General features: G+C 48.8%; 4 protein-coding genes across 4 annotated transcripts; 2 read left to right on the plus strand and 2 right to left on the minus strand.

Moving 5' to 3' along the window:
* Positions 1 to 3,534: 3,534 nt before the first annotated feature.
* Positions 3,535 to 6,070, plus strand: N7509_001355 (uncharacterized protein; the record flags this gene model as incomplete). The annotated part of the gene is made up of 2 exons (XM_056625992.1): positions 3,535 to 4,923; positions 4,970 to 6,070. The coding sequence occupies 2 exons, from the start codon at positions 3,535 to 3,537 to the stop codon at positions 6,068 to 6,070; spliced, it is 2,490 nt and encodes an 829-aa protein (XP_056494574.1).
* Positions 6,071 to 6,432: 362 nt separating this feature from the next.
* Positions 6,433 to 7,169, minus strand: N7509_001356 (uncharacterized protein; the record flags this gene model as incomplete). Its single annotated transcript, XM_056625993.1, has 2 exons — positions 6,433 to 6,967; positions 7,114 to 7,169. The coding sequence occupies 2 exons, from the start codon at positions 7,167 to 7,169 to the stop codon at positions 6,433 to 6,435; spliced, it is 591 nt and encodes a 196-aa protein (XP_056494575.1).
* A 2,577-nt stretch (positions 7,170 to 9,746) lies between these two features.
* On the plus strand, positions 9,747 to 10,445 carry N7509_001357 (uncharacterized protein; the record flags this gene model as incomplete). The annotated part of the gene is made up of 2 exons (XM_056625994.1): positions 9,747 to 9,962; positions 10,002 to 10,445. The coding sequence occupies 2 exons, from the start codon at positions 9,747 to 9,749 to the stop codon at positions 10,443 to 10,445; spliced, it is 660 nt and encodes a 219-aa protein (XP_056494576.1).
* Positions 10,446 to 10,739: 294 nt separating this feature from the next.
* On the minus strand, positions 10,740 to 11,678 carry N7509_001358 (alternative oxidase; the record flags this gene model as incomplete). Its single annotated transcript, XM_056625995.1, has 3 exons — positions 10,740 to 11,220; positions 11,269 to 11,562; positions 11,620 to 11,678. The coding sequence occupies 3 exons, from the start codon at positions 11,676 to 11,678 to the stop codon at positions 10,740 to 10,742; spliced, it is 834 nt and encodes a 277-aa protein (XP_056494577.1).
* Between the last annotated feature and the right edge of the window lie 1,404 nt (positions 11,679 to 13,082).

Genomic DNA, 13,082 nt, shown 5'->3' on the forward strand with positions numbered 1-13,082 from the left:
GGTTCAATTCAATACTATCCTTTAATTATATTTCCCAAGTATTCAGTTTATTTCAATCTTTTATCCGACGGACTCGTAGTTCCAGTTCCCAAGGTCTGGGCATGTTGACTCGTGACCTTGGTATCACCTGATTCCCGAAACCCTGGAAAGTGCAGAAAAATATACTTCACTTATCACTGATCGAATAATTCGTCATTTTCGTTCTATAATTAAATGACTTGGTACTAGTAGTTTGTCTCATTATGCAAATGATTTCCTACTTACTCGCCGACGATCTGGTAGAGTTTATTCTTGGGGGTGGATTCCAAGGTCGATTATTCGGCAATTTGAATCCACTGCAACCTTCAGGTTGGAGACTAAAAGAATTAATTGAAGATTGATCAGATTTCATCTGCTAGTATAAAAGTGATATTCAACCTAGTAAACTTCCAAGATTGTACGAGGTCCATGGACTCGGTGGATTTGACCAGAACTTGAAGTCATTTGAAAATATATATCATAGTGTGTACCATAGGATAGCACCTGCACCTTCTTCCCGAACAATTTCAGGGACTGGACCGCCGGGCGTGACTCGGAGCGAAATCACCAGCCATTTACCACCAACACTACTGGTATGTCCTGGTTAAAACGATTTACCGCCGCATACTTGCTATGTCTTCAAATCTGCCATCTATACTCCGCTCTCGACTCATCCAAGCTCACCAAGCCTCGCCCCGTTCGACCTCACGATTCACTTCGGCCCCACATTCCGACCCACCGAGAAAAGCAACACCATCGCGCAAGGAAGAAATTTCAAGTGATCGACGACGGAATCTTCTACGAAATACAATCTGTTGGGGATATCCTACGGAGCAGTGTACAGATCTGTCGATAATTGAAGAATGGCGGGAGCTAGGTTAGTTCTGGTGCAAGGCCGATACGATGTGGTTCTCGCAGCATATCGGGCATTGGCCGAGACTCCGATTCCCCTGCAGCGTGATGGGCCATGTTTTGTTTTTCTTCGCGTTTTACAAGGGGGGAACCGCGCGACTTGCAATGCACGATTGTTTGCTATTGCTATTAATATTGATATTGTCCACTCCTTTTCTAAATAATTGCCTCGCGCAAGGAGAGCCCAGGGGTTTGAGGTAGAAAATTATCGCGCCTCGTTTTACGCCCCCACCGGACTGGGTTGGGCTGTTGAGCACTGGCAATTTAGCTCCGGAGTAGCCAAACAAAACGTTGGCGGTGGCTGAAAATAAGGGTGCGACAATATGAGACGAACTGGTTCGAGTTGGTTTTGAGGGGCTTGCTTGGCTGAGACTTTTGCAGAGCCTCTGTCGCACATGAGCGCCTGGTCCGACCAGAGAAAAATCGGATTTGCATCGTTTGTACTACAGACGCCGTACTCCAGACTTCGTATCTCGTACCTGGATCTTCTTATCGTGTTAGGGACAAGCAATGGGTCGACCTGGCCTGGAATCCCCCCCCCTTTTCTTGTTTTTATTTGAGCCTACCAATGGCCCAGCTAGGCATGTGGAGACCGCCTTGGTGGATGCGAGATTGAGAGAAATCAGCCGTCATGCACCTCATCTGGGTCTGTCGGTGACAGGCCTTAGGTCGGACGATAGCTCATGCCGGGCGAGAGCTCATGTTGGACATTGGATTTGATTTGGCGGGAAGCTGCGGTCTAGACATGCAGGCCAAGAAGGATCTTGGGGGCGAAAATTCGATCGTTTAGATCTTAGTGCTACCTTCGGCTACGGATGGGCTGGCTATGAGGTGCGTTGCGATGCGACATACGAGTATGACGAACGTTGAAAGGCAAAAGGCCAAGGATCACGAGCCGATTCGATTATATTGAGGGTATGTGCTATGCTCATGGCGAAATTAACAGTGCGATGATGGGGCCTTTCTTCAATATAAGGTCGTTTCAACGATCGACGAGAACGTTGGTCCGGACGAAGCAGCTACTAGAGCAGCTCGTGATAAGGAGAAAGGAGATGCACGATGGAGTGATGGCTCGTGCACGCTGAAAATCCTGTCGGCGTCACTTGACAAGATCATTAATTCCGCACCTCGCCTAGTGTGAGAAGATGTCAGCGGCGGTTGATTTTTCTCGTTTACAGTTTACAGTCTAGCCTCGTGGAAGGTAAGACATCGCGAGCGAGAATCGCGAAATGATGACTCGGAGTGGCTTGGTTTTCCGTCATGACGCCATTTCATCGCGGTAGCAGAGAGAAGGGAAATAAGGATGGACATGTCTTGTTAAGCCTGCACGGCCGGGGAATATCCAGAGCCAATGAGAATCATCGCACCTCACGGGAACAATCACTGATTCAGCATTGCAAAGAAAAAAAGGTCTTCAAACGGCTCAGTTTAGCAGCGCCACTCGCGGAGGCGGAGTCTGAGCTGTCGCCGATCAATTTGGGCTCCATTACATGGACTCCGGGGATTTTCGAAATTAAATTAAAAAATCATGTGGAAGAGGAGAAGAGCGAGGCTCAATTTCCCGAGCCATTGTAAGGACGAGTATTGCATCAGGGACTGTTCCTGGCTTCCAAGCTCTCAGTCAGCTCGTTCCTCTGGAACTCAAGCAGTGCCTCCCAGTCATGAAGTGTTCCTGGGGAAAGGATCAGCACGAGTTACATTAGCCCGTATAATGGGCGTATTCATTCGCCAATCATTGCGCAGAATTATCAATTATTCCCCACAAATCTTGGTGGTCCGGGGTAGGACACCTTTCCTATTTGAGCTCTTCGACCGAACCCCTCATTTTGATCCATTTTGATTGCCAGGTTCTGCTCAAGTTTTGGTGGAGTCAATCCCCGCCTTTGTTGGTGATTTGACCTCGTTTAGGGTTAGGCGAAAGCCCACATCGCGGTCGGAACCCCATGGGCAGCCGGCTTGGAAGGCCAATTTAATCAATTCTCGACCGAACCAGGAGCATGTGAACGGTTTTTGCTGTGGGCGTTCGCCGTAGTTGACGGCCCTGACCCTGCAGACAAGCCTCGGGTCCCATCGTCAAGGGTCTCAATGCGCCTCCAAGCCCCTCACCACCCCTAGTGAGGCGATAAAGAACAAAGGAAAAGAAAAGCACAGGTCTGCGATGGGCACGGTCTCAATGAGCACGACAGACGGCGCCGGCCAGCCGTGATGTCAGGCATGGAGCCGGCATCAAGCACTAGCGATGTGATCGGAGCGACATTTACCCCATCACATGGTAGTATGGAAGCCGGTCTGCTTTCTCTGCCTCGGTGATGATCCACTTGCCCCGGTTCTCCGTCTCCATCTCATCCACCGAGGCCGCCAAAGCCTAGTGCGATGACCAGTGGAAGATTGTTTCCTAAAATGAGGTCCCTCGAGGTCGATCATCGGGGATGTCCAAAAAAATAAAGACCTGGCTCGACCCTAATTATATCCCCCCCCTTTTCTTGTCTCCAGGCTTTTCCTCCATCTCGCGCGGCTCCTTTTTAATCCCCTGCCGACCCGAGACGAAGGCCCTGTTGAGCGGAATTCACGACAAGTTTACGACAAGCCCGCCCAATCGTCAATATGCGTTTCATTCCCGTCATTGCGACGGCGCTGCTCGCCATCTCCAATGTCACTGGAGCCTCACCTGCAGCATCCAGCGGCGCTGCGGAGACCTCCGTGGCTGCTGCTGCCGATACTGCTAACACGAACAATGCGAATAGCGCCAACAGCAACGACGCTGCTAAGACTGCCGTGGTAAACGCCCCGCAAGCCGCTGCTACTACTCAGGCTGCGACCCAAAACACCAACAATTCGGAGGAGAATGATGGTGCCTCATCGGCTGATACAGCGAAAGCCAACTCGGCTGCCAACACGGCCAATGCAAACACGGCCAACTCTGGCAACATCATTGACACCCTCCTGGGCAACACCGCGACGGCCAAGGCTGATACCGCGACGACTGCCCCCAAGGCCAGCAACACCGCCAACGAGGACAACACCGCCTCGGCTCAGGAGACTGCTTCCTCCACTGGTTCCTCTACCAAGTCTGGATCCTCCAGCAGCACCTCCAGCTCCACCAATGGCATCGAGTCCCTTCTCAGTGGTCTCACTGGAAGCGGTGGTGCTCTCTCTGGACTCACCTCCCTGGGCGATGATCTCGAGGGCCTCCTGAAGGGCATTTCTGGTCTGCTCAACCCTAACCTGTTGTCTGAGATTGAGGATACCTTCAAGTATCTCTCGACCTCATTGGCTCCCCCTGTTGACAACAACATCCGGGTTCTTCTGTCCAATGACAACACCCAGGCCCTGGGCACGCTGATCGGTAACGCCGGCAAGCTGCTGAACGACAAGAACACCGCGACTCTGTCCAGCATTCTTAGCAAGGCCGACAACCTGCTGTCTGATAACAACCTCAACAACCTGCAGAAGCTGCTCAACAACATCGACAAGGTCAACGACCTGGTCGTCAATGCCGACAGCCTGCTCAGCAAGCAGAACGTCAACAACATCGAGGGTCTTCTCAGCAAGGCCTCCAAGCTTCTCACCGACAGCACTGTCAATGCTCTGGAGACTCTTCTCAAGGGTGTTGTCGACATTCTGCCTCAGCTCAAGAGCTTCCTGACCCCCGCCACTTTCAGCAAGCTGAACACTCTGCTGACCAACGGTGGCAAGTTGCTTACCGAGGATTTCATCAACAAGACCAACTCTCTCATCGATGCTGCTTCGGACCTTCTTACCCCGGCTACCAGCAAGGCCCTCAAGGATCTCCTGAACCAAGTCACCCCTCTGCTGCCATCGATCAAGAAGCTCTTGACCACCGAGACCCTGAACGAGATCCAAAACCTGCTCTCCAGCGGAAACAAGCTGCTTACGGATGCTTTCATCAAGAAGACCAACTCTCTTATCGATGCCGCTTCCGATCTGCTCACTCCTGCGACCAGCAAGGCCCTCAAGGATCTTCTCAACCAGGTCACTCCTCTGCTCCCCCGAGCTCAAGAAGCTCTTGACCACTCAGACCCTGAACGAGATCACGAACCTTCTGTCTCACGGAAACAAGCTGCTTACCGACGCTTTCATCAACAAGACCAACTCCCTCATCGATGCTGCTTCGGACCTTCTTACTCCGGCTACCAGCAAGGCTCTCAAGGATCTTCTCAACCAGGTCACTCCTCTGCTGCCCGAGCTGAAGAAGCTGCTTACCCAGCAGACTCTGGACGAGTTGCAGTCGCTGTTGACACATGGCAACAGCCTGCTCACCGACGACTTCGTCAAGGAAACCAAGAGTTTGATTGCTGGTGCCTCTGGCCTCCTGACCAAGAAGACCACCGATGCTCTCACCACTCTGCTCGATGCCATTGTGCCGCTGGTCCCGACACTGAAGGGCTTCCTGACCAAGGAGACCTTCAACGAGTTGAGTACTCTGCTGGGCAACGGCAACGACCTGCTGACTGCCAGCTTCGTCAACGAGACCAAGTCTCTGGTTGGAAACGCCGACGAGCTTCTGACCCCCGACCTGGTCTCCGGTCTCAAGGAGATCCTCGGCGAGGTCACCCCTCTGCTGCCAGAGATCAAGAAGCTTCTCAAGCCTTCTACTATCTCGGCTATCAGCAGCTTGTTGATGAACGCCAACGACCTCCTCGACGCTACCTTCGTCAACGAGACCCGCCACCTGATCGACGGCGCCGACGACTTGCTCTCGCCATACGTCCTCGGTGGTCTCCACGAGCTGCTTAACGGTCTCGTTCCCGTCGTCCCCACTATTAAGAAGGACTTCCTGAACGAGACTACCCTCCACAACCTGACCTACCTCCTGGGTAACGGCACTACCCTCCTGACCCCGACGTTCGTCGCTGACACCAGCGACCTCATCACCGAGGCCGGAGAGTTGCTCACCCCCGAGATGGTCAAGAGCCTGAAGGGTCTCCTGGGTAACCTTGAGGACTCCATGCCAGAGATCCAGAGCCTGCTGAAGCCCGAGAGCATCAAGAAGATTGAGACTCTCCTGGGTAACGGCGCTGATCTCCTGAGCAAGTCGTTCGTCAAGAATACCACTGACATCATTTCCGATGTTTCAGAATTCCTTCCTCTGATTGAGGGTCTTCTGAACTCGCTGTAGTGGTGTTAGACGTTTCTTTTTTGTTTAAATGACCATCATGTGCATCCCGATGATTGGAAATTCGATATGAACTAATGCGCCTAATGATATCGTTATATTTAACGTCATTACTTATATTTATACAACGTTACTCGATGCTTTTTGCTCACGTAGATCGTATTCCGTATCATGACCTTGGAGTCGTTTTGAAAATTAATTGTATGCCTACTCTGAGTCTGTAGTAATGTGGTACTAGTAATGGGGCTAGATAAATTCAATTGATTTTAGGCTCGGGAGTTAACTTTAATCCCACCCCGTCGAAGATCTCGGATGAACCTAATCTCGCCGACCTTGTTGATAGACTTGATTGTACTCTCCAGTGTCTAAAAGGCATCTTCGAACTCCTTCTCCGCGACACTAAGCATGTATTTCACCTTATCCATCAAATCCATGTATTTTCTGAACGCCTGAAGCATCTCTTCCAATGCGCTCTCTCCAGCATGCACCATGTTCTTGACTTTATCAGAGAACGCATTGGCTGTTTCCCCCTTATCGCAGAGCCGACTTGCGATTTTCTCAATGGGTTCCATTGCATCCCGTAGTCGATTGTATGTGTCTTCGAGTTGGTGAAATTTGGCGGTCACTTCCTCGATGAGGGAAGTTACTTCGCACATGTACACAATGTGGACTGAAAGGTCACTTGCAACCTGTAGTGGGTCCACATCGTCCCGGAAGAGGCGGTTCTTGCCTTGGGGCTTCCATGATTCTGGAACACTCTTGCTTGTACTTTTCTGGCGAGTAGCTTTTTCGATTCGATCACTGGGGCCCTGATTTTGGCTCTTCCCACGGGGGAACGGGGTGGACCCTTTGGGTCGGCCGAATTTTGGGCGTGGAGACATGAGGAAATGAGGTTCGAGGCTAAATTAGTCGTCAGTATGTTTAAGACCTTATGTTCTTCTGGATTAGAGACGTTTTCTCTCAGTTTGTTGATGGAATAGTTGAGACTTGGAGTTGTTGGTGTGGTGGTGCGAAGCGGATGGAGATGGAAGGAAGGAAAGATGAACCATGCGGCCACCTTCAAGTTTTGAAATATGGTCTCGGGGGTGGCATTGGTCTTCATTTTGTGAATGCCATTTTTCCCAACAGCCCAATGCTCTCATAGTACTCCCGAGACGCCGCTTCCTTCCCGCTACAACAATGCATCTCAGTAGATACTGTTTTCGGCATGGCATTTATAAAGAGAGGTTAATTAATTAAAGTACCAGTACTTCAAAAAGTAAAGCAACATGCCAGGAAGCAAAAAAAAGTTGTGTGCCGCAAAGCAATCATGATCATGGGAGAAAGCAGAACACGGAACGCGTAGCATGGTGGGCCTGTATGCCAGAGGCGCCCACACCCAAACACTTTAAGAGATTATATATGTATACGAAATAAAGATGAGCAAGATGATCATGAATCTATTATGTATAGGTAGGATAGACAACTAGATATAGCAGTGTGGACTGACTAAGCCTATCATACTAGGCTTAAGGGCCGTGCTCCTAGAAATGTATTGCACAACTGTCAAGCAATCAGCTAACTTGAATGACTCATTTATTAAAATATAACTGTTTGCTTGAGCATGCATTATTGCCTTTAAAGTTTTGTTCGTGCACACTGGCACTTGGTGCACCATAGACCCTTCGTTAGAAACAAACACTTAACAACAAAAGAAAAACTTGAAAAAGCAGTGTTGAGCTAAATTTTGCGAATTTCAACGAATCAGTCATGCGGCTCTCTATGCATTAGAATTTGTTGAATATTTGTTCATCTATGGTGTTTCGGACTACTTTGAGCTTGGAACAACCTGATCATAGATTTGATTACGACGCAGTCATACACCGGCATCATCTGATACAGTACATGGGAGACCAGACAATCATTCCCCCGTGCATTTTTCACACACAATAACAGTTGCCCCGAAGATTAGAGAGTTCAACCCCTATCCATGTCGGCCCAGTGTACCTCGATGCACACCCATATTGTACAACCGGAAGAAAAGAAAAACCCTAGGTTCCACCCATCGAAGTCGAACAGAATCGGGAGCAGCGACTGGCGTAGAGTCACATCTGCAAAGCAACTCCTTTCGGCCTTTTCAGGATTGTTGCCTCTCCGGGGGACCAAATAGTATCTCATAGAGTCGAACCTCAACACGATCGCGCTCTGAAGGGTTAGACCAATCCAGAGGCTCCTCGAAGATCATGTTGGCGACCAAGATCGATATCGAAAACGTCACTTCCTCCATAGTAACTGGCCTAGGGAGGCGGAGAGATCCCTCTCGAGAATTTACCTGTAGCTGCCAAAGACCTTGTTAGGATCGAACACACGAAATGACCTCGATGCTTAGGTGCACACCTGTTGGTACAATTCAAGGAGATGATTGGTGATGAGGTCGCTTCGGGCTCTCATCTCGGCAATCTGCGAATTGGATCAGAAACGGGTTCAAATGACTACACTGTATTTGTCTTACCGGAATACAGGGAACACTCCCATGCGTGGCTCCATTTGTATGACTGTGTACTCTCTGGTTGTTGGACATCTTGACAGAAAAGCGATTGGTTGTGGGGTGGGACTGGGACGGGAGGCTGTGATGAAATGGGACAAGTCGAATTCAACAGATTGCCGAAAGTACACTAAGATAGGGAGTTTTGGAGATTGTTAGGGGTAAGAGGACGGGAATAAGAGGATGGGAGTGGGCAGTCCGAGTGAGCGGAGAAGCCAGCGAAGCACCTGGGCAAGTGCTATTCACTACGGTTTGTACTGGTAGAACCCAGTACCAGTAGTACTACTAGTAGTAACTAGTGGCCAGTCTGCCCGGCACACCATCCTACTAGGTATTCCTGAGAAAATAATTTATTTATACCGAGCCTTGGAAGATAGTTTACTGCCAGTCGCTGAGGCTATCCAAAAATTATATACCAGTGCGTGGTTCTCGGGACTGAATAAACATACAAGGCTTGGGGCCTCTACTCTTAGAGATGTATCGCATATCGTATATCTCTGAAGAATCTTCTTGATCACAAAGACTCATTGATTAAAATCTATGATTGAGCATGCATTTTTGGATTTGATTCTCGCACGCTTGCCGCACCATGGGGCCTTTGGAAACAAACACTCAACAGCAAAGAGTTGAGGTACTTTTTCGTTAATTCGAATCAATATGTAACATGATTGAAGATTGGCATTGTTGATTTGTCTTCATGCACAGTGTCTGTGATTACTTTAAGCTTGTAGCAAATCCTATGTTTGATGCCTGGGCATCTAGGCGGCCATGTGTTTGTTGTAGTTGCCGCAAATCCACTTCCCGCTTCGACCAGGTCATCTTCTTTCAACTCTTTCACCTCCAAAGTCCTGTTTTCGTTGAGTACTACGATATCCCACTTGCAACATCAATCGTGTATGGACTCTTTTCAGAGTACTAGGCATCCTCCTTCGGAGACTTGAGACTGAATTCAGCACTCTTCCTGTCGCACTTTTTATGGGTTAGCTTCACGCGAGAGACGACAGTTGACCTCAGTTGACCCTTCTGGCAGTTTCCTTCCAAAGATTCGTGTACGCCTGCACGGTATCAGTCACGGTGTGCACTCGACTTCGGGCGTGGTAGAGGACTCTTCATACCTTGCCTTTTCATCCCGTTTCCATCGTGTCATTGTTCAGAATGGAGCATCCCAGCCCTCGCCCATTTGATGCGATGTTAGAAGCCACTGATTATTCCCCGCTCGATTCATGTCAAGGCATGATCAGCTCCCTCGAAACCCAAATCAAAACCATTCGCCGAGAACAGCAAGTTCAAGCCAATGTTATCCAACAGGCCAATAACACTAATCGAGAGCTGCAATTACAACTCAATATGCTCCAACTTCAACTCGACGCTGTGAACCGAGAGTAGCAAGTCCAAACTGAACTGCTCCAGACACACCTTAAATTTCTCGCTGAGGCTCAGTGCCCCAGACCGGTGCTTCCGGCTCCCGAGAAGTTCACTGGCACAATTGTCAAGTTCAATACATGGGTGGCTGCTATACGGGCGAAACTCAGAATTGATGCGGAGGCCATCGGGGATGCCCAAGCACAATTCTACTATGTCTATCTGAACCTGGGTAGCCGCGTCCAAGCGGTAGTCCTCCCGCAGATTGAGTATGCTGAAACCTCCGGCAACCACGACTACAATGCCATCATTCATCAGCTCGCCAATCTTTTCGAAATCTCGAACAACGGTCACGAAGCGGAAGATGGTCGTTCCTCATATCGAACTAAAGTACGAGATCTAGCGGCTACTACGCAAACACGAAATCCACTGGCAACGGCAATGTGCATGGCAATACTCGTGATCGGATGGATAATGGTGTTGTGGGGATGAGGTATGATGGGCACCGAGACAGAATCTTTTCGTGTGGAGGGGCGATATCAAGAACCATGTGCTTTGATACTTAGGGATCTAATCAAACATTTGTATCTGGTCGCCGTCTTCCAGATTCTACTTCTTTTTTCTTCCTTCTCCATGCGTGATATTTTCACCGTACCTGGGCCCATGACAGACCTATCCCTAGCCGCCAATTTGAACGTAAGAAAGGAAATTATTGATTCTATTTTGATCATTCTAACTAGTCTAACAGATGGCAGCCAAAGCATTCTATACCTATGTCTCCATTGCTCAATCCTTCACTCGACCATTTTGCTGGAGCTGTGGCAAGCCGATCTCAATCTTGGGTTTGGCTGCGAAGGGATTCGGGTCGGTTTGGTTCAAGTTACCAAGTGTATGGTTGACATCACGATGGTTTGCCTCATCGGCTCGGACATAAAGCAGCAGAGACCGCATGCAACGATTATTCTCCGGCATTTGCCAATACTTGATTGCCATCTCTGGTGCTTCGAGTTTCTCCCACAGAGGAAGATGTCCGTCGTCGAAATCTTTGATTGCCTTCGAGTAAGTTATAACGGCCTCTTCCTCGAGATATCCCACAAATCGGTGGCAGATCTGTGGTGAAATCAGGTATGCGAGGGAGAAACCACTGAAGAATACCCATTGGGCACCGAGGACCATACAGCGCATCGTCCACGTAGGCTCGGCTAATTTGAGGAACGTGAGAAGATGCATGCGTTCATTGTAGGCTTCCTCGAGGAGTGTTTCGATCCTGCAGTCTGTTAGAAAGGTTTTGCTGGGAGAGGAGAGCTTTTCTTACCAACCATGGTCCCGCCTCATCATCCGAATAGACTTGAGATGCCGGAGCATGCCTGCTACCATTCCCGGAACACCCGCCACGCTCTCCAGGAAAATAAATCTTGTGAGCCACTTTTGTTCTGTCATCGTACGAGTCTTCGGGACGGATATGCTGATCGGCGAATATGTTCCATATCCCGTGACAAAGTCCATGCCCCAGCGAAGGACCTTGACAGTACTCAGGGCAACCCTATCTTGCCAGCTAGATGCCTTGCGATGGGCGGTTTGAACATCGAGGATTTGTTTCTTTGTGTATCTATGATAAGGGGATGAGTTAGAATAGGGGATGATCACGGAAGTATTGTTGACTTACATTGGATGCGTCCATGAGGACTTCTGAGCGAGATGTGTCGAAGTAGAGTGTTGCCGCATCGCCAGGGTGAGGGATGTCGGTATGGCCGGGTTTTTACATCTTGATAAATGATTGCGTTGAGTTCTTACTGATAGAACTAGCGGTCGCATAGTTTGATTCATGTTTGAACAGTATTGTGGTATTTGGTGTTTTTTTCCTGGCAAGGACCCGCGGGTGTGTCAAGGGATTTGATTTAAGATGAAGCCGATCGAGACTTCAGCAGGTCTTTTTTATTTAATTGAGAGATTTCAACAATGCGATCGGAAAGAGTGATTCTTATACTACAGAAGTACTGCCTCCTACAACGCAGAATGTAGACTGTTCCTCAAAGATGTGTCATAGTATCGTTGAGAATGGCTGTTCTATGATGTGCACTGTAGCTCCCGTAATCGCCTCAACAAAACAATGGGGTGCGATAATTGCGCGTTTCTTGGAACTTTAATCCCCCGATTTGATCCGAAAAATCAGTAAGATGCACAGCAGATCTCGACGAATCTTATCTGAATTCGAGGGCCCAGGTCGGGAGATCGGTGTGGTTCAGAACTGAAAGCCGAGGTTTAAATGGCGACTTTCGTCGGACAATTTTGCGTGATGGTAGATTGAGTCATACAACCAAAATACTTAGTATTTTCCTGCCCCGGAAGCAAACGATTCATAAATCTGACTGAATATCGTAGCACATATAACATATGTGTACATAGAATGCAAATTTGGACGAATTAAAGTTGTGGGCAATATAAAGTAATGCCCATGTCTTCTAGTAATTCGGGGCAGATTAAATTCTGGCGTCACCTAGGCATATGACTTCCCACGCCGGTCGGTTCACTTGCTCACCGAGAGCTCCTGTGGCTGTCAGGTTATGGCCATTATGCATCGGACGATCTCGGAGTACTATGGGAATAAACCCATCGCCGCCCATTAGCCGTCCCTATTTTGTGATCTGGGTTGACAGACCTGGGAATGGCCTCGCAAGCCCACGGCCATAAGGATATAACCGTGGTAGAAATACGACGAATTGAGAGAAGATAGATAGGATGTGGTAAGAAGCGTATATCAGTGGCCATTTGGGCCATCGATCCTCAAAATTGGCTAGAGCCGACGCTTTTTCTTCCTGCCCTGATATTTTGGCAATGTCAAACAGCCGCTCGGGAGACTTCCATCGGAAGACACCGGGTAATTCATCCCAGAAAAGGGACAATCAGCAGTATAGAAATAATCAGATTGAGTAAGCCAGAGATTTACCAGCGTATTCGGCAAAAGAAAAATAAATAATGAACAGTAGACTTTGAATCAGTATACTCGCTCACGTTTATACAAGATATCAAAGCCGCTCCTTTGCAACAATGGGAGTATGAATATCTCACCCTCCATAGTTCGTATATTATGACTTAGAGCTGTCAGGTAACTCGTATCTGTGGCTAGCT

The sequence above is a fragment of the Penicillium cosmopolitanum genome (genome assembly GCF_028827165.1).
Source record: "Penicillium cosmopolitanum strain IBT 29677 chromosome Unknown utg000003l:1.0-3747932.0:1.0-3751027.0, whole genome shotgun sequence".
Classification (NCBI taxonomy): domain Eukaryota; kingdom Fungi; phylum Ascomycota; class Eurotiomycetes; order Eurotiales; family Aspergillaceae; genus Penicillium; species Penicillium cosmopolitanum.